The following is a 27,961-nucleotide window of genomic DNA, read 5'->3' on the forward strand; positions in this document are numbered from 1 at the left end:
AGATAGAGAGAGAGAGGGAGAGAGAAAGGGGAGAGAAGGGAATAGGGCTTAAATACCCCTTCTGTTTAGGCTGGGCCAAAAGGCTCAAGCCCTTAGATAGCTGGGGCAAAGAAAAGAGATCAGTCCCTATTACTCACGTGACCAAAATGGAGAAACAGTCTCAGAGGCCCCCACCTTCAGCTTCCTTCAGAGCAAGCTTCTCAGAGCACCTCTCCAACCACTCAGAGCCCAAACTCTCCAACCCCCCTCTCAGTCCTCAGACCCCTCTATTTTTAAGGAAACCATCCAAGTTCCCTCCCCTCAGTTCTCACATCTACCAATCACTGTCCATCATTTTCCCTGTGCCAATGGTGGCTCTAGCTTAACCCAGGACAGCCCAGAGGTCTGTGGCTTTGCACATGTCTGTTGAAGGTCATATTCTCAAATAATTAAATCTTGATCTTTTGCTACAGCCCTTCCTAAATCCTGTTACCCTGAGTAGAGTAGAGATTGGAATAATTAAATTTTGATCTATGCTGCAGCCCTTCCTAAATCCTGTTAGGATTGAGTAGGGTGGATATTGCAATTTCCAAGACCTAGTTCTGTCATTCCAAGTATCTCCATTGTATCAATTCTAAAATCAATCATGACTCAAAGAACTTCCTGTTCTATGCTTAAGCATAGGTCAAAGCCCTTTCCATTGTTCAGCAAAAGGTTTCTGTCCTAAAGTAATCTTAAGAAGGGAGGAGAAGGAACCTCCCATGCCAATGGGGTTCACATTCCAATACACTATCAGTAAGAAATTTTCCAAGTATGAAATTTCCCAATGGTGAAATTTCCAACATTTATAAGTCTAAGAAATTTTAAGGTTTACAATATATATGCTTAACCATGAGGCAGAAAGGAAAAAGATTGGACTGTTAATCAGAAGATATGGGGATCAGTCTTTGGTTCGCCCATGGAGAACTTTGCAGAAGCATGTAATTGCTTTTTGTTTCATGTATGAAATAAAGCATCTAGAAAACATGATCTCTGAAGACCCTGATAAATTTCAGAATTCGTTTATTTATGAGAAGATATTCTTCTGAAATCAGACTCATCAGTCAGAGAAAAGAATGAGAACTATGAATCAGTGTCCATTGTACCCACAAGAATTAAAAATTTCCTTGCCCACTCACATCTTAAATCAGAATTATACACAATATTCAAAGTCAGACATTGACACTTGTATCTCCTTAACTCAATCTCCATGTTCACCATCAATCTTCCTGATCTGACTACATTGAAAAAAAGTTCTTTTCCTTTTAATCAGCTTCACTGTCTCCAACCATCAAATACTCAGATGCATCAGTGGGCTCATTGATTTGCATTTGCTTTTCATTGCTGATGATCACAGTTCATTTCTGGCTACCCAACCTGCAAGACTCTTCCCTTTGTCCTCCCACAAGTTTTTGAGGCTAGAGATCAGTCCAATTTTTGAAGGCCTTCCTCACTAATTCCTGAATTGAACGTTCCAAAGAACAGTTTGGCCGACTACTTCTCATTCTTCACCGTCACCTTATTACCATCTCATCTCTTCCTATCCTGAATTATTTACTTTCATATATCTTGTAATTTTATTCTTGTTTTAATGACCTTATTGGTTATATGATACAATATCAATTTATATTCATTATGTGCCTCCCATTTGCTTTTTGAGTAATTTTCAGTTTCAGTTTTTTTTACAAATTGTTCTACTCCATATCTCACAGACAGAAAATATCACTGTAAGAAGGTTGACTCTTATAAGATCAGCCTACATTTCTGGAATAAGCTTGGCATCAGAAGGAAGAGTTGCAATTTCCCATATACATTATAGGCTGCTCTTTCTCAATTCTGTGCTTTACCCATCCACTGAACTATCTGTTCCAGACATATATATTGATAAACAAACTATGTGGGTTGCCTTTCTAAATCAATGCCATAACCTGGGAAATAAACAGTATTTGCCAAATTTTTCTGGAATATATGGACAGAGAAGCCAAATTCTTTTGAAGGATTTTACCTCTCTATTAGAAAGCTCTGTAAAGGTCCAGAGCTAGATGAAAACAGTACAATATAGTCAAAATATTCATAGATGTGACTAAAGAATCTTAACTCCATGAAATACTTCTGAAATTTAGTAGAGGGACTAGACCTCCCAATCAAGTTAGTAAATGCCCTTGGAGAGCATACATACCTTGCTTTAGGCAGTAGTCAACAATCAATAAAGTGGCATTGTAATACATACTTTATTGTTAAGTTAATTCCAAAGCAGAACTAATGCATTCCATTGTTGAGAACCCCCAACTAAATCCTCCTTGTTCCCAGGTGTAACTGGGCATTCAGACTTATTCTCTGTGGGCAGAAATTCAAATTTTCTAATACTTAACATTATGAATTATTGGAATTTAGTCCTGGAGATAAAGTCCTATTTTTCTCACTGTCCTGGTATATAAATTTGCTTAGTTGTGGATAGACAAATCCAATTGTAGAAAACTACAGTTAAAGAAACATGCAAAGTTAAGTCAGAGTTTGATTTTGTTATGGATCGTGCATGATGGTAGCAAAGGTAGAGAGTGAGGGGTGGTGGGAACAGAGAGACTAAGAAATTGAGAGATAGACAAGAAGAAAGAAAGGGAGGCAAATAAGTGTCAGAGGTTGATAACTTGGAGTCCATCTAAGATAAAGATTTGAAATGCTCTTGTCAAGAGGTTGATAACTCAGAGTCTGTCTGAAAACGGGTCAAGTATCCTCTCTTTCCCCTTCTTTAAGCCTCTCATAGTAATACATGTTGTTGCTGACTATTCCATGAACTCTGGAAGGTGCTTGAATCATTATCTTGCCCCAGGTACCTATCTACATTTCTTGGAACCATTATCTTACCCTAATTCATGAAATCCTTATTCTGCATCATTCTTGTTGCACTTTCCCAAGGACTCTTCTCAGCACATTCCCAAGGATTTTTCTCAGAGGAATGCTTTCATTATCTGTAGCTTTAAAAGATGTTATAGCTTGTAATAAACTTGTACTCATCTTCCATCAGCACAGTGAGACCCTTCTGACTCCAATCTTTGTATTCTCTCATTATTTTCCCTGACCCTTACCTGGGGAACTCTGGTCCCAGTCCTGCCCTCCCCCTTCCCTGTGGGGCTTTTACAAATAAGGGCAAAAAAGAAAGAGAAAAAAGAGAACCAGAGAGACAGAGGCAGAGACAGAGAGGGACAGACACAGCAATAGATTCAGAAACAGACAGAGAGAGGGAGAAGAGAGAAGGAAAGAACACTGATAGAGTAGCTGTGACCTACAAAGGCTGCTAGATGATATCACTTATTTTGAAAAAGAAAAAGTGACGGGAAAATTTAACTGTTCTCCTCCTCTTTCCTTATTTCTGTAACTATCAGGCTCCTGTGCTTGATTTAAGCTTTATTAAACTAATGGTCTAAGCCCACAAAATTTCATCTCCTCCAGCTCAAATCTATATTTCTTGGATTCTCAGATCACAGTCCTAAGTGTTTTTATGATGGAGGGACAAATAGCATCAAGAGAACAAAATATCCCAATTGGAGCAAAGTGGGGAGGGGTGGGCTATCCTGTATTTGAACATGAAATCAATTTATTCTAATGGCCTTTGCGGATTGATCATAGATGAAAAATTATACTTTAAATTGCCCAGTCTTATCACTTTACACACTTAGATACCGAGATTACCTCATTACAGTTTCCAACTTTGATTTCCTTCTTGAATGGAAATCTTTTTCCTAGGATGACTACCCTAAGCCTTATTTTAGACAAAATCCCCAAAGGAACCTTGTATCCAACTATCTTATACCCTGTGCACAACATTGTACCACTCCAGATTATATGTATAGGTATCTACATATGTGTGTGCACACATATATGTATATATAGGTGTGTACACATATGTACATACATACATATATATCAGTGTTTACACATAACATTTAGCCACCAAAAATTATATCCAAAACTAGACTAAGGCATTTTAAATTCATCAAAGAAATGAGAGCATATCGTGGGATCAAAAACACCATTCCATGAATATTTATTTTGGAATATTCATCTGATTTTCCTTGGTCTTATATGATCTCTTACTTAGACAATGTGGTTGCTGGGGATTATAAATTTCTGTACAAGAATAACCTATTGATTTTTTTTTTCTATATCAAGGACTATGTGAAGGGAATTTCCTGCAGAAATTTACCTTTGTGACTGGAAATCTCCCCTTCTGGGCATGGGGAACAGTAAAAGCAACAGACAGTCTCTCCCTCCAAAGGGATCTTTCTGAATCCAGGACCACAACTCTCACTGCATACTCCATAGGAAACCTAAGACAATAGCAGGAAAATAGAATACACATCTTTAACTGAGAACTACTGAAGTTTTGGACAGAAAAAAGAAATATCTTCTATGTGACTCCTGCTGCATTAACCACTCTCACACACAACTAAGTGTAAATAGTATAAATAGAATGCTGAGTTTGGACTAATGAAGACCTGAATTCAAATCCAGCATAACATATTAGCTGTGTGGCCCTGGGAAACTCATTTAACCTTTGTCCAACTTGGTTTACTAACGTTTCAATGAGATTAATAATAGTACTTACCTCACGGGTCTGTTGGGAGGATAAAATGAGATAATATTTGTAAATCATTAGGCTCTTAGTAAATGCTTCTTCCATTGTCCCTTCCTTTTAAATATCTTTTAAGAGAGAAGAGATTTTGCTGAGAATTTTAGTTTTACTATTATTTTGGAGAATTTCTCAACTGTCATGCCTAAAAGGAGATTAAGTACAACAGGACCTTGGAGAGGTAGAGGCAAGATGGTAAAATAGCTATAAGAAATACCAAATGAGTTTAGCTTATGCAAAAGAGTGGGAGGATAGCACCAAATAAATTAAGAAGATATATTCCTAGTCTGAACCAAGATGGTGGAATAAAAGAAAACAATGGAGTACAACAGTGTACTTCAACTCTGCAAACAGATCTAGAAAGGCATCTGTGAGATTTAAAATTGGTGAAGTCAGGGAAAGGGAAAACAATTATGAATATGCCCAACTCAACTGGGTTTTATAGAGATTTTAATTAATACAAATGTGGAATTAAAGAAAAGAGAGAAAGAGAGAAAAAGGAAATAAGTATGAAGGGCCTTAAGCCAACATGGCCTAGACCTGAGTCTTAAGAGAGAGAGATCAGTCAGTCAGTCTTTTAACACTCACCACAAGGTCTGCCTAAGCAAGGATTCTAGTGACACCAGGCCAGCAACATCTCAGTTGCTTTCACCAGCTCCCTCCTCCATCTGAATGTTTCAGAATGAGTCCTCCTCAATCTGAATGTCTCAGAATGACCTCCTCCATCTGAATGTTTCAGAATTGACTTCCAGCTCTTCTCTGAGCCCTTATTTTTAAGGGCAAAATCTCCTATGTCACCCCCCCAAGTTCTTCCATCTACCAATCACTGTAGATGTTTTCCAAAAGACAGCCCATTTTGAATTCACAGCTGAGTAGATTAATCTCTTTAGTAAATCAGAAAAAGAATGCTACTGTGTCGACTAATTTCATTAAGAGAAAACCTCTGAGTAAATTTTCACCTTTTAGGTCTAAGTAGTTTACAAGTTTCCCCACCTTTATAGGCACCTAGCATCCCATTGTATCAATTCCCAAAACAGGCATGGCTCAAAGAACTCCTTTCCTTTATAAGTATGATTTTCAAGTACTTTCATTGTTTAGCAAGGAGTTTTCTGCCCTAAAGCAGTCTTAAGTATGGGTGGAGTAGGGATACTCCCATACCAAGGAGTTTTCACATTCAAGTAGAGTTCTCACTATCTGGTAGGGAATTATTTCAAGTAGGGAATTGGAGGATTCCTCAATGTGGAGTAAAATTTTTAACATTCATAAGTCTGTGAAATTTTAAGGTTTATACATCAGAACAAATTCTCATTGAAAAATCCAAGTAAAAACTCGTAGTCATTTTTCTAGACCAAGTTGACACAGGATGAGTTGAGAGATGAGTCCACAGACACCAGACCAGAAACATGACATATGAGCTTGTACACTAGGGAACAAGAATGTCCTATACTAATACCAAGATGAATTGATGGGAACGGGTACTTTCTGGTAGCATTATCCCTCACCATTAAGTTTAAGGTTACAGATCCAGGGTGGAATAAGAAAGGGATGGGTGTCCATGATGAACTTTCTGGGATAATGGTTGAGATGAGGCTCTAAATGTTAGACTAAGAGAAGAACATGTTCAGTAACAAATAACAACATTATGGCTCACATTCCAAGTACTGAGAAGAGTCTCAGTTCCAGTTTCTATCCCAGACTGGTATCTGAAGAATCAAATAGAAGCTTGTAGATATGTCATTTTGAACCAGGAGAGCTTCCCAAATTGTTGGCAGTTGCTGAGTCATACCACTGTTGCTCAAGCCCAAGGCCAGGACAAAAATATGGAAAGTTCAGACAGTTCAGAGAAAAGAAAGTGAAAGAAGTCAGACACTTAAAGTCATACCATTTAAAAAATACTGATATTTTCATGTCCCTACCTTGGAATCTTCCTGCCATCCTAAAATAACGCAAAACTTATTAGAATAACAGAACTACAGAATTTCTACGAGAAAGCCATGAAGAAAAAACAAATTTGGCACAAGTTCAACTAGAATTCCTGGGATAGATAAAGTGAGATATTTTTTTAGGAGTTAAAATTAGTTCTATCAATATAATTAGAGTGTTAGAGGAATAATTGGAAAAGAAATGAGAGAATTTTAAAGAATTGGAAATAGAATAAACAGATTGGAACAAGTACACAATCTTTCTCAAACAGTAAACTCTGAAGATGAGAACAAAACAAATAGAAATCAGTGACTTCGTGAGCCAACAAGACAAATTATTTTAAAGTCAAAAGATTGAAAACAAAAGAAAATACAAGTTAACATGAAGCAAAAAATAAGTGACATGGAAAACATATTGAGGAGAAAAAAAATTAAAACACATTGGACTCATTAATTTGCTAGGATCAAAAATTGAGCTGGAGTTAGGATAATTTGAGTTCAAACTCAAGCTCAGACACCTACTAGCTGTGTGACTCCAGGCAAGTCATTTGATCCCTGTTTCCTCAGTTCCTCATCTGTAAACTGGGGAAACATTGGTAGAGGAAATGGCAAACTTCCAAGAAAACTTATGCATAAAGTCACTTAGAATCAGGCATAACTAGATGACTGAACAATACCAACAAATACCACATTTGCCTGTATGACCTTCAATGAATCACTGAACATCAGTGAGCATCAGATTCCTAATATGTAAAATGGAGGGCAATGGACTAGATGGATTGTGAAACCTTTTTATTATCTAGATGTATAATCTTATTTTAAAATACTCATTGGATTCTATTAATAAATATATGGAATATACAATAAATCAAATAGAACAAGAATTGTTCCCAGTGTAGAAGAATAAAATCAGCACTGACCTTTGAAGCTCCCCAGGCCCATGTTATGGCCTTGTCACAAATTGTGAAATCTTGACCAAGTACAGTCTTGGGGATAAACTGCCCCACTTTCATCAGAAACTCAGTGTTATTAGGAAGCATCACATAGTTCATGATGGCATATTGAGCCTCAGAGCTTCTATTCTCGTCCACAAACACCTGGTCACCAGCGCTGTTGTTGAATTGTATGTTCTTCAGGAAGGAATGCAGCTGAAAGGGAAGAGAAAGTCTCATTACTGTGTGGTCCCTGAGGGAAGGACTCCCCTTTAACCTATGAATTATTTTAGATTCTGGGCCTGTTTTGAAGGATTATTTGGAGGTGTGATCAAATCTGACTTTCTAGTGGGACTCATAGAAATGAACTTCTGGAACCCAGAGTGTTGCTAATCCCCCAAGATTCATAATTTCAGTTTCACCCTTGATTTCTCATTATCTCTTGTAAAAATTAAATTTAGGTTTGACTCAATATGGGAATTATAAAAATAGTCACCAATTATAAAATATTAGCCTCTAAGTCAAAATTACTATTATCATTTTTTATTTACAACAAGGTAGAGAGAGTGAAAATGGAAAATATAGGAAAGAGACAAAGTCTGGTCTAGCCTATTAACCTCCTCCAGTGCTGGTAGGCTCCTAAGCGCTCTTCCAGTGAAGTAAAGTCCAGTTCAGCACCTGGAAGGGGCTTCCCCCAATCCCAATCTCCATGTGGATTTCCTGGTAGTCCTCAGCCAGAAGTCCCAATGGTGTCTTCAGTCAGAGTTCCACCAATGCAGAATGACTCCAAGGAAAAGCATGTCCCTTCAGCTCTACTCACCAATGCAGAATCCAAGGGAAGAGTCTCTCCAAAAGCCAACAAAAGAATGTCTGGAACCAGTCTCTCCAAAAGCCAAGGCAGGAATGGTCTCCAAGGAACCAGTCTCTCCAAAAACCAAGGAAGGAATGACCAGACCATGTTGGTCTCTTCTTTTATGCCACTTTTCCCATGTCACTTCCTGTCTCTTCCCCTCTTTACAAGAACCAATTGCAGTCTCCCAATTTGCCTAGCACTGCCCAAGGGTGGGGTAGTGCTTGTGGCCTTTGAGGGTGTGAACTAGTAAGTGACTTCTGAGCTCTCTTACCTAATGGTTAGCTAGCTACTAAGTAGGTGTTTTAAGTTCTTAATTTGATTAACTAAAAATAGGTAAAGGGAGAGTTAATTCTATCTTCACACTCTTGTGCCATTATCTAAACTATTGCCAAGGTCTGTTTATCATTTGCAATATCTCTCAAATAGACTCCCTTTTTTTCCTCTGATACTGCCATAATCTCATTTCACACCCAGATTATTTCAATACTTGTAGGCTACTGTGTGAAGTAAAATACCTCCATCCCAGTTTTGATCCCATTGATCCTACTGGTGGGACATAGAAGTCACTGAGTCCCATATTTCCCAGCATCAGTACCAGCTCAGGCATAATGTCACATGATGTTTGAAAACCATCAGTCTATGAGTCAGGACTGAAAGGAGCAGGGACTTTTAGAAAAACCAGCATGAAAAGAAGAGTACCCTCTTTTATCTGGACCAGTCTAAGAAGGAATTTTTGGCTCTGTAGGTGCTTTCTGTGATTGCTTCCTTATCTCACTGAGCCATCTCTGACAGGGAGAGGTTTGGAGACTGGCTACAATGGAGGATTGGATCTTTACCTAAAGTTAGAAAAGCTATAACCCCATTTTTCTAGCTTCTTTTTCTTTACTAATAAATGTTTGTAAGTCTAGGAATAAGCCCCCAGATTAATTTTTATTTATAATATTATGGTGACTCAAAGTTGGTAACAAGCTTCTTCTTTCCTTCTCTTTCCTTCCCTCTGTTCTTCTTTTACTGTCCCCCTCTCAGTTTTAAACAAAAGTAGCTTAGTAGAAAATAGAATTTTTTCGGGAGTTATGGGTTCCAGGAACTTGCAGCAGCTCATCAGTAATATCTCAATCTTGGACTCATTTAAGTTAGATTATTAGCCTATGTAAGTGAGAAGGTGGAAAGCTTTTTAGCTCAGTTCCAAAGAGTTTGGGATTAGTGTGATTTGTGTGGAGAGATGATGACTTCCTTTTTTAGTTCCATTTTTTGCTTTAAATTAACCACTGCTTGGGGTGATTTATGGAGAGCATGTGGTAGATTGAAAAGGAACTTTAAGGTAGATTTTTAAAAACAGGACCTCTTTAGGAAACAATTTAAAGTTGAGTAAGATTAGAAAGCCTGATTTTGGGGCATTTTTCTCCTTTGAGGAATTTTTTTTAAATTTTATAAAATGGGTAATACTACAGGCACCCTGAAAATTAGTACCATGGGATATTCTTATCCTCCCATGAAATCAATATTTTATACAATGGGCTTTCTTTTGGAATCCATTTCCTCTGAGTGAATTTCCCACACAGGATCATAGAGGAAATTTAGTAACAATAAGAACTCATATTCCATTAGAGAATGGATAGTGATAGATGGATAGAGAGGATACCTTCCTTTGATGATGATGAATGCTTGCTTGTAATTAAGGGATTTGAAAATGTTTTTAGGACTTATATTACCCAAACTAGATTGACATAATGGATCTCATGTTTACTTTACTAACTGAAGTTGACAGATAAACCATCCTTGTAGCCACTAATAAATCTCAAGATGAGAAAGGGGAAAAAATGGCCTTTAAAAATGGCACCCTAATGTATCTGAAGACTCTATAAAATTATGTGAATCCAGGGTTTCTTTATTAAGGGATATGAAATTTTGCTCCTCAAGACCAGAGAAGTGGATAAAATTTGAATATATTAATCAGGAGGCCAATGAAAGGCCAACTTGTTTTTATGACAGGATTGTAGAATTAGGAGCTATATAACTTGGACTTGATTCCTCAAAACAGACATATTCTCATATTACAAGAAGCCATTTTGTAAAATCACTCTTTCCCCAAAATTAGAGAGTAGTTTTAGAAGAACTGTCCAGACTGGTCTAGTATGGACATAGAGTGGTTGAAGAGAACAGCAATATATATTATTGAAGGCTATGAGAGGGAAGAATGGGAAAGAGCAGAAAAGAATGATTTAAAAAAGGAAGGCCAGGACAAGGGAAATGAGGTGGTTATGTTACTTCCTGTCTTAACAAATGCAATTGAGGAAATCATGGTCCCTTTGAGAGAAATAGTGAGGCTCCTGGCAGATAGAAGATCAATGTAATGCTATTTCTGGGGTAGGCCAGGCCATGTAGCTATTAATTGTAGGATGAAGAATCAGGAAAATAGGAACAGAAGTTAGAAGGATAATAATAATTGAACATCCAGCAGGCCTCATAGTTCTAAAGAAGTAAATCATAACTCAAACCATAACAACACTCAAGGGGTCTGTAGTCACTATAAGGGACCACAGAGGGATGACTAGAAGAATGATCAGAGGAATGGCCAAAGGAATGGCCAAAGTAATTGGAATTTCTGATGGCAAAAGGGAGGTGAAGGGACCTCAAGGAGGTGAAGTTTACTCCTTTTCAAACCTCAATATCTTGCTGATGCTAATTATTTCAGTCTCATTCCCTCCCTTTAGTATAAAACTCCATGTAACACAATCATAAATGTAGATCAAGACTCAGGAGACAAGGTTTATGTAAAGAATTCTCAGCACACTGAAGGAATTCACCCTGGTTGGTAAAGCCCCTTTTCAAGTATTGCTAACTATACTGACTGCTATTGGAGAAAAAGACTCTTAGATTCATTGTTCTCATGTAAAACGGATAAAATTTACTGACACTAAGTAACTATCCTGTCACACACATTGCATTTTACTACTTGTTTGGTTTTGGATTTGGTTTTAGTTTATAAATTAATCTAATCTAGGTATCTGCACCATATTTATGTCATGACCAGGTAAGTTTTATACCAGATATGCAGGGTTAGTTCAGTATTAGAAAAACTATCAGCATAATTGACCATATCAATAACAAAACCTGTAGAAACCATATGATTATCTCAATGGATGCAAAAAAATTATTTTGACAAAATATAACACCCATTCAATATAAAAACACTATAAAACATTGGACTAAATGGAACTTTTCTTAAAATAATAAATGGCACCTATCTAAAATCATCAGCAAACATTTTCTGTAATGGAGATAAGCTAAGTAGCCTTCTCAATAAGATCAAAAGTAAAGCAAGCATGCATGCTCATTATCACCATTATTATTCAGTATTGTACTAGAAACCCTGGCAATAACAGCTGAAAAATAAATTAAAAGAATTATAAAAGGCAATGAGGAAACAAAGTTATCAGTCTTTGCAGATGATATAATGGCAAATATAGAGTACACAATCAACCAAAAAATAAATTGAAATAATCAACAACTTTAGAAAAATTGCTGGATATAAAGTAAACCCACATAAATCATCAGCATTTCTATATACCACCAACAAAATTCAACAGCAAGAGATAGGAAGAGAAATTCCATTTAAAATAATTGTAGAGACTATAAATTACCTGGGAGTCTGCCTACTAAAAGAAACCCAGAAACTATATGAACACAATTACAAAATATTTTTCACACATATAAAATCAGATTGAAACAAATAGAAAAACATTATTTACTTATGCATAGGCCATGTCAATATAATAAAAATAACAATTCTGCCTAAATTAATTTACTATTAAATCCATACCAAACTAGTCAAAAATTATTTCATATAGTTAGAAAAATAATAACAAAATCCATCTGGAAGAACAGAAGCTGAAGAATATCAAGGGAATTAATGAAAAAAATATGAAGGAAATAAGCCTAGTTATATTAGATCTCACACAGTATTATAAAGCAGTAATCATCAAAAGAAACTGGTAGTCACTAAGAAAAAAAGTAGTAGATCAATGGAATAGATAAAGCAATTAACACACAGTTGTAAATGACCATAGTAACCTAATATTCAATAAACCCAAAGGTCCAAACAATTTGGCAAAAACTACTGGGGAAACTGGAAAACAATATGGCAAAAGCTAGTCATATACCAATATCTCCCACCATATGACAAGATAAATTAAAAATGGACACATCATCTAGAAATAAATAAACAAATTAGGGGAAAACAGAATAGTTTACTTGTGAGATCCATAGATAAGGGAATAATTTATGAACAAACAAGACAGAGAGAACATTGTAAGAAGTAAATTAAATGATTTCCATTACAGTAAATTAAAAAGGTTTTATACAAACCTTACCAATATAACCAAGACTAGAAAGAAAACAAAAAAATTGTGTGTGTGTGTGTGGGGGGGGTATTTTATAACAAGTATCTCTAACAAAATCCTCATTTCTCAAAGAGAGAATGGAGTCAAATTTACAAGAATACATGTAATTCTCTAATTGATAATTGGTAAAGCATGTGTATAGGTGGTTCTCAAATAAAAAAATTAAAACTATAGTCATATGAAAAATACTCCAAATCAGTATTAATTAGAGGAATGCAAATTAAAAACATTCTGAGATACCACCTCATACTTGGCAGATTGGCTAATCTGACCAAAAAGGAAAATGACAGATGTTGTAGGGGATGTGGGAAAATTGAAATTCTCATACACTGTTGGTGGAGCTGTGAACTAATACAAACATTCTGGAGAACAATCTGGAACCAAACATAAAGGTCCATAAAACTATGCATACCCTTTGACCCAGAAATACTATTATTATATTTTTATCCAAAAGAAATCAAAGGTTTTTTTTTATTTTTTATTTATTTATTTTATTATACCCAAATTTATTATACCCCAAAAGGATATAAATGTAAAAAATATTTGTAGGGCCTCTTTGCAGTGGCAAAGTATTATAAACTGAATGGATGCCCATCAGTTGGGAATTGGTTGAACAAGTTGTGGTACATGGTTATAAGGGAATACTATTTTGCTATTAAAAAGTGATAACCTGGAGGATTGCAGAAAAACCTAGATGGCTTACATGAACTGATGCAGACTGAATTGAGAGGAATCAGAAGGTTATTGTACTCAGTAACAGAAATATTGTCCAATGATCAAATGTGAAGAATTAATCTATTATCAACAATGAAAGGATCCAAGACAACTTCAAGAGACTCACAATGAAAAATGTTATATATAGCCATAGAAACAACTGTGGGAAATTGAATACAGATTGAAGAATATCATTTTTTACTTTTTTCCTTCACTAGTTTTCTATTGCATATGTGATATGTCTTTCATGTATGTATTGCATAAACATACTTGTATAAATTATACCAGATTATTTGCTGTCTCAGGGTGAGGGAAAAGGAAAGAGCAAGGGCAAAAATTTAGATCACAAAAAGTCAGAAAACAATTCTTGAAAATTGTTTCTACATGTAATTGAAAAATAATAAAAGGAATAGACCTAAAACTTTGTTTTAAAAGAAGCTAACCATAATAAGTTAGTGTTGGATAGACACAAAGATTCAAGTGTCTTGGAGAAATACTCATTATTTGTCAAAAACTGCTAGGAAAAGTGGAAAACGGTATTCAGAAACCAGTTATAACCAATATTTTATACTATATACTCTTGGTCGTGAGCCTTTTAGAGACCAAGTGCCCAAACTGCAACCTTTATGCCTCATGTGAGGCCCCTGCCTCACCCCAGACAGAGGAGGGAGGAAACTCTCCCATTGGGCTGCTGGGCAGAGGGATAGGTGAAGGGAGAAATGTCCTCAGGTGTGTGTGTGGGGAGGGGGAGGGAACAGAGCATTGGTTAGGGGGGAAGAGGTGAGCCCCGTGGCATCATTTTGTGAATATTCTTCTAGGTAAATAATTCTAATTCTATGGGGGAAAGGAAAATCTTCTACATTTATGATGAGCAAAAAAGCCTAAAATTAGAAGCAAACTGTTAGTTTCATATGAATAATTGATTTGGATGATTTTTTCTGAGATGAAGATTTCTGAAAGATGATGATAGCTTGAATTCTTCTAATTTTATCAGATTGGAGAGCTACCTTATGAGGAAACTCCTACTAATGTAAAACAACAGCCATTAAGAGTTAGCAAATTACATTATTTGAGGGAAATATGGGGCATGTAAGATTAAGTGAGTTGTTCAGGATCACATAATTGTGTACAAAGGGAAGATTTGAACCCAGGTCTTCCTCATTGGGAGATCTACTCTAACATTACTACAAAATAGTACCTCTATTAACATCTTAAGTTATAAGAATGAGGACACTTAATCAAAGCTGGATTTCATGTGAATACAGGTTAGTAAAAGTGTACTTTCCTTGTTATCTGGAGATTTGATGAAGAGGACTCTGAAGTGAAAGGGATAAATTAGGGAGAAAACTGTGCATACTTTAACATAACATATACCTGAAAATTAGAGGATAATTTTAGTGAACAACAGATATTTATCCCAAAAAGAAAAGGATTAGAAAAGACCCCAGTGATGTTCTTTCAAAGTCTGAATGGATGTTATACTGAAGAATGATTGTTATTATATCTATCTGACCCAGAAGACATAACAAGAAACAACAGTTGAAAGTTAAAGAAAATCTAATTTTAGGCATCATGACCCATGCCTATTAGCCCCTACTGTTGGAGAGACTGAGGCTGGTAGATCATTAAGTTCAAGACTTCTGACCTGCAACAGGGCTAAAGCTGATTTGGTGTCTGAACTAATTCTGTCAAAAATATAGTGAGCCCCTAAGAGCAGAGGGTCATCAGGATACCAAATGCCAAGCAGCCCAGGTCAGAGAAACAGCAGATTAAAGCTTCCATGTTGATGAGTATTGAGATCAAGTCTCTGAGTGACCATCAAATTTCACTGCAGATACCTCCTAGGCAAGTCACTTAATCCATACTGCATAACCCCTATCACTCTTCTGCATTGGAACCAATACAAGCATTAATTCCAAGATGGAATATAAGGGTTTAAAAAAACTTATGTGAAAAGAAGTGCCTCCACTTCATTTATAAACTGGGATGAGGGTTCAGGCTGAACTGAATTATTGATAAGATAATCTGCATCAGTCATAACTTAAGAGGAAATATGGTATATCTTTGGCCACTTTAGAACTCAGAATGAGAATTAATGAGAAAATTAGTCACTAGTAGTTAGAGAGGCTATGAGGACTGATCATTGGCTTGGTTGTCAACCAGTGCAGGACATTTTATAGTCTAACCATTATGGTTACCCCATAACTTTAGGTACACTGGCAAAGTTTTTGCAAAAGTGATTCCTGAATGACTACTAAATAGCACCTAAGGTCCTTTCCAACTCCAAGACTATGGGGAAAAAACAGCGATGATGAGCTTCACAATCAAACTGAAAAGCAATGGAAAATAACAATACGGTGTTAAGGGATGTATAATCAGAGAATTTGAGAGTTGGAAGAGAGTTCGTTATCTATCTCATCCCACACATTCCCAAAATACATCTTGATCACACCATATTAAAAAAAAAGACCCCCCCATTCAATATTACCTGCCATGAGTAAAGTACTAAATATTCTTTATCTTCCACTGATCTTTTCTCTGATTTTTCCATAAATATTTCATGGAGAGCCCAAGCCACAGCATACACAGCATTGTAGATGGTATAACTCAAGCCAGACATGGTCATATCAAAAGAGTACAGAGGCAAAGTCTCCAAGGAAGCATTTGGTGAGCATATCTCTTGCTCTGTGTTTTCTGATTGATCTGAGCACCTAAAAGCTGAGAGCCAGAATTCCCTAAGTAAAATGTCATCTGGGTATTTAGAAGGTCTAACTGTCCTCAGAAAAGTCTTGAATCCAGGAATTTCACTTGTCAGGTATGAAAATGTGAGAGCCCCATGGAAGTAATGACCATAATGAATTATGGGCCTCATGGTAATGTCCCAGTGAGATGTGACAATCCACACCTTCCATGACCACAAAGCAGGAATTTGTGAGTATCTCAGAATCATTAATGAATCTGTGTCACCATGGATGACAACCACCTTGGTTGATGATGCCATGATTCTGGACATGAAGTTTTCCTGTGATTCCATATGTCTTCTCTCACTGACAGGGACCTTCTCTATGAAGGACACACAAATACCATTTTTTACCATTTCTCCTCTCATTTTCCAGAGAAATTCCTCACCTCTCATATCATTTGAGACAACTATTCCTATCCAGTTCCATGAAAAATACATCATTAAGTGAACCAAACCTTGGTGAAGAGAAGAGTCTTTAGGAGCCATCTGATATATAAAAGGAAACTGGACCTTATCACTAAGAGCAGAATCAAATGGACCATAGCTGATCTGAAAAAAAAATCATAGATCTGTTTGAACCACAATAATGTTGAGAGATTGAAGTAGCATGAAAATTCAGAAGTTGGCATTTTTGTTGATAGAAAGCATAATATAGGTTTCAGTGCATCACTTATTGTAAATAGTACTTTCATCTCTGAAGGTCTTTACATTTATTCTTCTCTCTGAGCCCTCAAAAAGGCAGGGAATTCTGAGATTCTGTTGTTACCTCTCCTCCAGCTCTATGCTTTCCAAAAAGAACCAGGATATATTTGAACTTCTTTGCTTTCTTATTGGTCAACAGTACTTTTCCAGATTAAACCTGCTATATATAATTGAGGAATAGGGCAACTTTTTTTTAAATAAAAGAAAAACATATGAATCATATTGTGTGTGGCTTTTTAAAAAAATTTGGACAAAATATCATTCACCAATGCATGTTTGCTAGATTTGTGTTGTTTCAAACAAAATCATGTAATTGTTTTCTCATGAAACTGGAATATGGATTTCTGGTTGTTTAAAAAAGTGGGAATTTATAATGAGAAAGGAGCTCATTGGAATCTAAACAAACCAATTTTAAAAATGGGAGGGGTTGTCCTTACTATAACTTAGCTGAACAATAGGTCTCTAACCTACAACTGAAGAGTTCTGTATAATTAGAAAAATCTGGACTCCATATCCCAGAATTCTTTTCTTATCCCAAAAATCTTTTTCCCTTTTTTTCATATTTGCATTTGTTATGTGTATATATAATTTTGTGGCTCCTCCCTCTCCCTCTCTATTTTTCACATGCATGGTTGCAAGAGAAGAGAGCAAGGGAGGAGTTTACCAAAATTTATATACAAGCATGACCACGCAACATGGTAGAGAGAGGAGAGGAGAGGAATTCTGTGAAATACAAAAGGAATTCTGGGGAACATAGTTCAAAGATAGAACATTTCCACTTATACCATTGCAATAAAGATGACTTCATTACCTATAAAAACAGCCCATTCTTCTTCATGTACAATTGATATCATTATAATTGTAAGTAAACCAAAGATCTTTTCATCTAACCTAAATTTCCTTTTTTAATATCTTCTGTGTGTTTTAAAATGGATCTGAACCCTGGGAGACTAGGTCTCCCAGGACTCTCTACCCCAACTTCCTCAGACACATCCCGATTCCTTTGTGGGAGGTGTCTGGAAAAATATAAAAGAAGAGAGAAGCACAGGTTTTGGCACCTTTTCCAGAGAAGAGCCTTTTGCCCCAGAGACCCTTTTTGCCCCAGGGAGCTTTGGTCCCTGCATTGCCACTGGAGATCTAATTTTCACTAGCTTTCCCAAACCTTTCTTTTTCCAGCCCAAATAAATCTATCTAACTATCCCTAGAATCTGGCTTGATTTAATTTAATTCCCAAGCCTAATTATAGTTAAGACAAAAGCCTGGTCAATTTCCATACCGGAGCTGGTGGAGGGACCCATCTACCTTCCTTTCCCTTCCTTTCCCTACCTTTCCCTCCAATTGCCCTTCCAACTGGAAAAGGAAATCTAAAAACTCAAGGAAGAAAATAACTTACTAAAAATTATAATTGAGCAACTAGTAGCTGATGACTCTAGAAAGCATCAGGAAACAATAAGATGAAATCAAAAGAATGAAAAAATAGAAGAAAATCTGAAGTATCTCATTGGAAAATAGATCCAGGAGAGACAATCTAAAAATTACTAGAATATTGAAAGCCATGAACACCAAAAGAATCTGGGCAACATATTTTTAGAAATCATCAGGGAATTCCACCTTGATATCCTTGAACAAGCAAGAAAAACAGAAATGGAAAGAATCCACCAGTCATATCCTGAAAGATATCCTAAAATCAAATGTACCAAGACTATTAAAGATAAAAAAAAATTCCCAGACACTGGAAAAAATATTGCAAGCAGCCAGAAGAAAACAATTCAAATATCATGGAGTCACAGTCAGGAAAGGACCAAAAGACATGGATTATGATATTCTGAAAGGCAAAGGATTTAGGACTACAACCAAGAATCATATACTCAGTGAAACTGAGTATAACCCTCCAGAGGGAAAATGACATTTAGTAAAACTGAGGACTTCCAGATATACTTGAAAAAAAATTTTAATGGAGTTGAAAAGAAAATTTGATGAGCTTTATCACTACTTTATCACTACTAGGACAGTAAGGAGTATTTTTATTAAAAAAAGGAAAGAAGGAAGTCAAATAGGATAGGTTGATATTGTTAAAGTAATGGATTTGGGAAATAGTTTTAGAGAAAGGTAACAGATGATAACAACAATAATTTAAAATGGTAAAGGGAATTAGGAGGGGATTAGGAGTGTCTACTACTAATAATAACCCAGCCAGTTAATAAATATAAAACCCTTAACTAAAGTAAAATAATAAATTCAACAGGGACCAGAATCTCACAACTAGAGTCCTTGGCAGGTAGGTAACAGGCATCCAGCTGTTGGGTCCTCAGGTGTCCCAGAGGAGAGAGAAGACTCCTTCAAACACTAGGTCCCCCAGAAATGTATAGGAAATCTTCTCTCAGCCTTGTTGTTTCTTTCAGAGGCAGTCAGCTTTCAAGATGATCCTGTCTAGCTAGAGTCCAGGTATACACACCTTCCAGGTTTCACCATCAGGTCCAGACTCTCCCTGGAAACTGTTCCTTACCAACAGCTTAGAACTCTGTCCCTGCCAACTCATGAGAGATTCTAAGTCTTGAGACCTGTCAATTAATTGTAGCTTCCCTTGCTACAGTATCCCCCCCAAAAAATTATTATTGGACTGCCTGAAAACCAAGGTCAAAGAGCCTACTCATATTTCAAGAAATTATAAAAGATAACTTCCTTGATATACTAGAAACAGAGGATAAAATAGAAGTGGAAAGAATTCACCAATAACCTCCTAAAAGAGATATCAAAATTAAAACTCATTGGAAATATACTGAAATTCCAGAGCCCCCAATTCAGACAAATGCTTCAAGAGCCAGAAAGAAATTATGCAAATATCATGGAGTTATGATCAAGATCATACAAGATTTAGCAGTTACCACATTAAAGGAGTAAAAAGGCTATAACATGATATTCGAGAAGGCAAAAGAGTTAGGATTACTTCCAAGAATAACTTCAACAACAGTAGTTCAATGGGGAAAAAAATGATATTTAATGAAATAGAGGATTTTCAAGTATTCTTGATGGATGGACCAGAGCTAAAATTAAAAAAAAAATTGACTCTCCAATACAAGATTCAAGTAAAGCATAAAAAGAAGAAGAAAAAAGAAAAAATCATGAGAAAGAAATCACAAATGACTCAATAAGATAAAACTTTTTACATTACTATATGGGAAGATTGATGATACATGTAAGTTCTAAGAATTTTTCATCAATAGGACAAAAGAATTCTACATAGACAGAAAGCACATGAATGAGTTAATAATAGCAGGATAATGAAAAAATGGATAAGCAAGAGAAAGTAATACTCTGAGACAAGGTGGAAGGGAGGAGCCAAATGGGGGAAATCATTTCACATATAAGAGGTACACAAAGAGTTTTTATAGTAGAGGGTAAAATGGTGGGGGGAGGCAGCAATACTTGAATTGCACTCTCATTTGAATTGGTTCAAAGATGGAACAATGTATATAAATACTCAATTGTAGAAATATATATTTCTCGACAGGGAAGTGAGAACAGAAGAGAATAAGAGAAAGATAAGTAATAAAAGAGAGGGTTGATAAAGAAAAGTAGTAAAAGTGGAAAAATGTGTATGGCAAGTTTCTCTAAAAAAAGCTTCACTTCTCAAACTGAAATGTATAAAAATAAGAGAAATTCCCCAATTGATAAATAGTCAAAGGATATGAATGGCCAGTTTTCAGAAGAAATAAAATCTATTTATAATCATATGAAAACAGTTCTACATTGCTATTAATTAGAAAAATGCACATTAAAACAATTCTAATGTACTGCCTTACTCCTACCCATATTGGCTAATACAATGGAAAAAGAAAATTACAAATACCGGAAGAGAAGTGGGAAAATGAGAAAATATGCTATCCATCTCCAGGGAGAGAACTGGATAATTCTGAGATACATATTCTTTTCATTTCTTTACTTTTCTTCCATTTTATGCATTTTTTTCCAACAGGGCTAATAAGGAAATGGCTTTCATGGCTTCATATATATAACTGATATCATATTGCCTAACTTCTCAAAGGAGAGGAGGAGTTAAAGTGTGGTAAAGAATTTGGACCTCAAAATTGTAAAAGATAAATGTTTAAAATTTTTTTAATGTAATTGGGAAATCTTTAAAGAAATAAATAAAAATATAATTTAAAAAGAATTGAAGATAGTTAAAGTATTAGCTAAAACTGTACATAAGAGGTCCAATGCTTCTCTACTATTCTCAAGCACACTGAGAACACTGGCTTAACACCATGTTAGACTTTCAAGACTCTCTATACCTAACATAACTCCATTCAACAGATGAGAGCTCAGTAACAAATGAAATGTAATGCTGATTCACCAAGAGGCATAATTAGTCTTCCCCAACTGCCTGATACTTCTTGTTCCAACTTTCGGCCAGAACATTGGTCTCATCAAGAGATAAAAGGAATGTTCATCAATCCAATAATAGAGCTGATGCCAGGTCTTGAAAGCCAAGACCAATGTTTTCTGTTCCACGAAGTTATCCCAATTTCTGTTCTTGATTCTAAACTAACAAAGCAGTTGATTATATGCCTGGCCAACAGTGATAAAGTTCAATAATCAGCAAAGCTTTAATATAGATTATACCTGTAAAGCTGACATTCATAGACTCTTTCCAGTTTTTAAATAGTGAGCTGATGGATTTCTGAAAATAATTCTCATACTACATATATTTATGTCTTCTAAGCCCATTAATAAAATGAATGACCTAGTTTGAACAATGTCAGTAATTTACTCTAGCACATGCATGTTCTTCAAGATACTTATGGTGCTCTTAGCATAACATCAAAGACATACTTATTATTGCTCCCCAAATCCCGTACCTTCTATACCAGTGCTCATGTTCAGACTTCCTTTCATAAATATATATTCCTTTCATAAATAAATATAACTCAGTAAATTCAGGACTAATTTTAATGAACTAAATGATTCTGAAAGATGAAACAGAGAGTGAGATATAATGGATATAATGATCAGTAAAGATACTGATAATAGATATAATAATAATAGAAAAATAATAGATATAAGAATCATTCTACTTGAAGTCCAAGCATATAAGTTGTAGTCAGTGAACTGGGTAATGCTGAGTAGAAGTTTAACTTTTCTCATTTTCAGAGACCTCATTTGTGTAATAGACAAGTATATCCAAGCTTCCTCTCAGATCTTTTCCTGGGTTTGAAGCTAAATGACTACAATTCTGTTCTTGGCTTACAGTTTTCGTGATGCTCCAGGAGAGGATAATCATCCTTAAAGATTGAGGTTGCTACATCATGCAGTAGAAAAGGTGTTAAAGTGGTGTGAAAAGGATCTGAGGTCAAATCTTGCAATAGGAATTTACTAGCTACATGATCATGAATAAGCAATTTATTTTTTCTCTCTCAGTATCTTCCTCTGAAAAATGAATTATATCTGCCTTATAGGTTTGTTTATCAAAAGAAATATATAGATAAAACACTTTTAAATCCTTGAAACACTTAATATTAGTTATTGCTTTGTTGTTGTTATTATATATTTATATACAATATATAATGCATATTATATATCATAACTACTGATGTTATATTATTGCTATTATTTGATAAAGGTATCAAGTGTGTCATGTTCAATATCAGTCACCTGTGGGAACTTGTAGAGGTTGAGCAGAGTTCCCATCTGGACAGAGAGAGCTGATGTGACTCCTCCAATAACAGCCACAGACTTGTCCATTTCCCTGCAACTGTAGTTAGGGATGAGCTGGTCATGTCCAGACAGCCACTTCAGGGAGCTCTCCAATGTTCTCTCATCACTGTGGTAGGTATTGTAGAGGTAGAATCCCAGGGAAATATTGGGCAGCAGACTAGGATCCTTATTAATCTCATCTATAGCAAACACTACAGCTAAAACCTGCTGGTAATATTTTTGCAGCCACCTGTATGGGAAAATGCCATAGAATATTAGCATAGCCTTCAAAAAGAATACTTTTCAGAAGGAAGAATTTTGTAGCCATTTGAGTCAAAACTAAGGATTCCAAAACTTGTTCAGTTCGTTTGTATTAAAAATAGCCTCCTTGATATGTCTTGTTCCTATATTCATGCCTTCTTGTGATTTCTGGGATGGTGAGGACAATTGACTTGAAGTTCTTATGTGATTCTGCTTAGCCAAGTCACTCATTCATTCCAGAAATAGAATTAAGCAAGCAATATATACTAGATCCTATGGAGTATCTGGATGATCCTTGACCCTAGAAGGTCTAAGGAATAGTGGGAGAGGAATTATTATACTACTTACTGAAATATAAGGTGGCAGAGGACACAGTAAAGGTGAATGACACAGATCTAAGAAAGTTAAGAAGAGGAATAGCATCATGGGCCATGAAAGGTGAAAATTATTTAGTTATATGGGTATTTGTGGGAAAGGTTATTCTAAGAGGACAAAAATGATATAAATAAATTCATATAGGGTGGAAATAGGTGGTATTGCACATTTGAGACCCCAGTATTTTACTCAAGTGCTATCTGATATTTCTAATGAAAAGTAAGGTTCTGACTTAGCATTCCTTCCTTTCTCACTTCCTTCCCTTCCTGTACAGGATCTGAGAAAAATAGAAAGGAAAAAAAAAAAGAAACCAGGAAACCAATAGCAAAGAAAAAAAAATCTCTATTATTATTCTCAATGTTTTAAAATACACCCCATCATGTAATCTTTCTCAACAGCTGGTCTCCTTGGTTTGTTATAGAGGGGGCCGAAATTGAGCATAATAGAATTCCAAGTCCTGGATACCCCATTTAATGTGAGAAAATACACAGAATTTTGAATTCTGTGTTGAGAAGTAATTTGCTAGGTTTCTTTTTTTGTGTCTGTGTGTCAATTACTTTTTTTTTAATTAAATGTAGAAACAATTATTTCCTGACATTTTGTGATTCAAATTTCTCCCTCCTTACCTCCTTTCCTACTTTCTAGGCTTTTGAGAATATAAGGGCCTGTATTCATTCTTTCTTTCTTTCATTTTCCATTGAATTAGAATCAGGGAGTATAAGGCAATCCCCTACCCTCACAGAGGAGCACTATTCTCAAGACAAAACTCAAAGGCTGCATACAGTTTAAAAGAGCATTTGCCTTAGAACATTTTTTGTTTAAAGTTTCACCCATTGGATGAAAAAACCTTCTTTTCCCTTTAAGCCAGACCATTTCTGCCTAGTTGGTGAAAGACAAAGAAAAGAGAATAAGAATCATATTAGAGGATTTAAAAGGTAAGCAATGATTAAAATGATCTAATAATATTTAGATAAAAAATAGAAACATAAATACTTATTTATAAAAAGAAAGTCATAAAAGGAAATAAGGGAATCCAAAAGGACTTCTAAAAAGGTGACAAGGTAAGCTATATAAAAAGAACTATTTGGCTATAAGAAAATACAGAAGAAAAGGTCACAACGTTCATCTGCCAAAGGGCCATACAATGAATCTCATGTCTATCTCCCACAACCAGAAAGAGTCAACTACTAAACTGCTTCTCCTTAGTGATCATAAACTGAAATTGTCCAGGAATTGTATTTTACCTTAATCCCATTTGTCTTAATCTCATTTCCAGAGTTAAGACATAAAGTGACTAATATACAAGTTTGCATTGTTACACAGAATTCCAACTATGGAAATCAGCATTTCTACAAATGGAATTGATAGGACAAAGTATAAAACTAAGGCATGGCCATCAGCATAAATGTCAATTTAGCTTGTCAAAGCTCCAGAAAGGAATCCATTTCCAATTCTCTTGGATGCCTATAAGTCAGCAAAACTGAATTTCAGAAACAAAACAAGCCCCTCAGATATCACCTGGAGAAAATCAGAATACTCCAGACCTCTTTATACAATTAATAATCACAGTGAAAGGGAGCCCAAAACAGGCACTTACTGATAAGGCTTACAAGCTTTGTGAGGAGAAGTTTCAAACAGTTCTGCTCCTTTTACCATGGTCACTTCAGCTGAGAACAAAGATAAAAAGATTACAATCATCAGGTCCCTATCTTGGGAAACAATGGGATTAATCTGGTGGAAGCAGGGGAGTTTCTCTTTTCTGTGCCCAGAACCTGGAAGGTGCAGCAGTAGAGATATGAGAAAGGAAGAAAGCAGTCTAGAAATACTTTTCTTAACATGGTGTAACATCTCACTGAAAATTGACCAGATTTCCAAGCCTAGAGAAACAAAGGAGTCACTTAGACTAAATCAATGTCAGCTTTCTTAATTCATAGACTGATGAGCAACTGCCCAGTGTCAGAAATGACCAGTCTTTCTATAGATGCTCAGGTTCTGGTCTTCCTGACAGACCTGAGAAAATGCAACGGGACATGAGTCAGGCCCTTGTCCAAGACAAGGACAAAGATGCAAGATGAATGGTTAATTTATAGTTTCACGGGCTTTTCGGTCAAACTCCAGAACATCCTTATTTTTAGATACTAATAAGACCTACTCCAGTCTCCGCAGAGAAATCTTGTTCCATGAACAACTCTGGAGACCAGACTGCCTGGGGCGTCTCCAGCTGAGTCTCTTCATCTAAAGAAAAAAAAACATAAGAGCAAAACTATGTTTTGGACTCTCTGTTTCCCCTGTTCCCATCAGAGGCTACAGTACAGAAGCGCCTTTCTAGGAAAGTCATTATAATGACAAGGTCTGAGGATATGCATTTTGCTTCATTAATGATAAGAGTAAAGAATTTAGAATTGTCAAAGACCTTGGAGGTTATGTGACTTTGCTTTTTATCTAATCAATAATGTTGTGGATAATTTTTTTCTTATGACTATAGAGAATTTTGATTTCTTCTTCTGAAAACTGCCTGTTCACATCTTTTGGTCATTTATCAACTGGGGAATGACTTATATTCCTATAAATTAGGTTAAGTTCTCTATGTGTTTGAGAAGTGAGGCTTTTTTCAAAGATACTATAATAAAATTTTCCCATAAAAATTTTTCCTTCTAATCTTAGTTGCATTGATTTTGTTTGTGAAAAAAATTTTTTTTTAATTTAATTTGATCAAATTGTCCATTTCATATCTTGTAATGCTCTCTTTCTCTAGTCTGGTCCTAAATCTGATAAGTAAACTCTTCCATGCTCCCTTCACTTGGTAGCACCTTTAATATCTAAGTCAGGAACCTATTTTGACCTTATTTGGTATACAGCGTAAGATGTTGGTGTATACCTAGTTCTATTACACTGTCTTCCAGTTTCAGCTCTTATTCCAGAAACTTAGATCAAACACTTAAAAAAACACTAAAAAATGTTTATCAAACACCAGGTTATTGTGGTCATGAGTACCTTATCTATTCCAATATTCCACCATGCTATTTCTTAGCCAATAATATGGTTTTGAGGATTAGTACTTTAAGGTACAGTTTCAGATCTAGTACTGCTAGTTCACCTTTCTTAACATTTTTTTCCCAATAATTACCTCAATATTCTTGACCTTTTGTTTTTCCAGATAAATTTTATTGTTGTTTTTTCCTAGTTCTATGAAATACTTTTTGGTAGCTTAGTATGGCATTGGGTAAGTAATTTAATTTAGGTAGAATTTTCATTTTTGTTATATTGGCATGACCTACCCATGAGCAATTAGCATTGTTTTCCAGTTGGGGAGATCTCACTTTTTTATGAGAAAAGTATTTTGTAATTGTCAAAAAGATCCTGGTTTTGTCTTGGCGGATAGACCCCAAGGCCTTTTATAGTATCTATGATTATTTTTAATGGAATTTCTTTCTCTTGTAGCTAGACTTTGTTGGTAATATATATATATATATATATATATATATACATGTATGTATATTATATGTACACTGATGATTTATATGAGTTTATTTTATATTCTGTAACTTTGTTAAAGTTGTTGATTATTTCAATTTTTTAATTGATTTTCAAAGATTATCTAAGTATATCATCATGTTGTCTGCAAGGAGTGATCGTTTTGCTTTATTATTACCAACTCTAATTCCTTCTATTTCTTTTTGTCCTCTTATTGCTACAGCTAGTGTTTCTTGAATGATAGTGGTGATAATGGATATTCTTGTTTTACTCCTAATATTATTTGGAATGATTCTAACTTATCTTCACTAGAGATAATTCTTGATAATGGTTTTAGATAGATACTACTTATCATTTTAAGAAAAGCTCCACTTATTCCTATGCTTTCTAGTGTTTTGAATAGGAATAGGTGTTAAATTTTGTCAAAAGCTTCTTCTGGATCTGTTGAGATAATCATGCTATTTCTGTTGCTTTTGCTATTGATATGGTCAATTATGTTTATACTTTTCCTGATATTGAACCAACCATACATTCCTAGTATAAAACTCACCTGGGCATCATGAATAGTCCTTGTCATATATTACTATAATCTTGCTAGTATTTTCTTTAAATTTTTAGATCAATATTCATTAGTAAAATTGGTCTATAGTTTTCTTTCTCTGTTTTTTCTCTTCCCAGTTTAGGCAATAACATCATATTTGTGTCATAAAAAGAATTTTGTAGAACTTCTTTGTCATTTTTTCAAATAGTTTACATAATATTAGGATTAATTGTTCTTTAAATTTTTGGTATAATTTACTTTTGAAACCATTTGGCCCTAGAGATTCTTTTTTTAGGGAATATATTGATAAATTGTTGAATTTATTTTTCTGAGATGGGGGCTGTTAAAGTATTTTATTTCCTCTTCTGTTAATATGGATGATTTATTTTTAAAATATTCATCCATTTTGCTTAGACTGTCAGATTTATTTGCATATCATGGGATAAAATAGATCCTAATGATCCTTTAATTTCCTCTTCATTGATGGTTTATTCATCCTTTTCATTTTTGATGCTGGTGATTTGCTTTCCTTCTTTTTGAAATCAAATTGACCAATTATTTATATATTTTCTTTTTTGTTTCCCATAAAAATAACTTTTTTCTTTTTTTATTAGTTCAATGGTTTTCTTACTTTTAATTTTTAATCTGTCCTTTATTTTAAAATTTTTCCAATGTAGTGTTTAATTAGGGTTTTTTGAT

General features: G+C 35.2%; 1 protein-coding gene across 2 annotated transcripts in view; it reads right to left on the minus strand.

The window, feature by feature from the left end:
• The window catches only part of VN2R501 (vomeronasal 2 receptor 501), a 40,846-nt gene extending 14,960 nt beyond the window's left edge, over nt 1-25,886 (minus strand). Inside the window, exons 1-5 of one of the 2 annotated variants that reach the window (XM_016431265.2) lie at nt 24,845-25,886; nt 22,570-22,861; nt 15,961-16,764; nt 7,491-7,718; nt 4,223-4,346 (exon numbers count right to left, since the gene is read on the minus strand). In XM_016431265.2, coding sequence (XP_016286751.2) covers nt 4,223-4,346; nt 7,491-7,718; nt 15,961-16,764; nt 22,570-22,861; nt 24,845-25,095 — 1,699 coding nt within the window. In that variant the 5' untranslated portion in view covers nt 25,096-25,886. Of the gene's footprint in view, nt 1-4,222; nt 4,347-7,490; nt 7,719-15,960; nt 16,765-22,569; nt 22,862-24,844 lie in introns of those variants that run through there. The other variant, NM_001099557.1, reaches the window with a different exon arrangement.
• Nucleotides 25,887-27,961: the final 2,075 nt, after the last annotated feature.

This window comes from Monodelphis domestica, chromosome 3 (assembly GCF_027887165.1).
Source record: "Monodelphis domestica isolate mMonDom1 chromosome 3, mMonDom1.pri, whole genome shotgun sequence".
In the NCBI taxonomy this organism is placed as follows: domain Eukaryota; kingdom Metazoa; phylum Chordata; class Mammalia; order Didelphimorphia; family Didelphidae; genus Monodelphis; species Monodelphis domestica.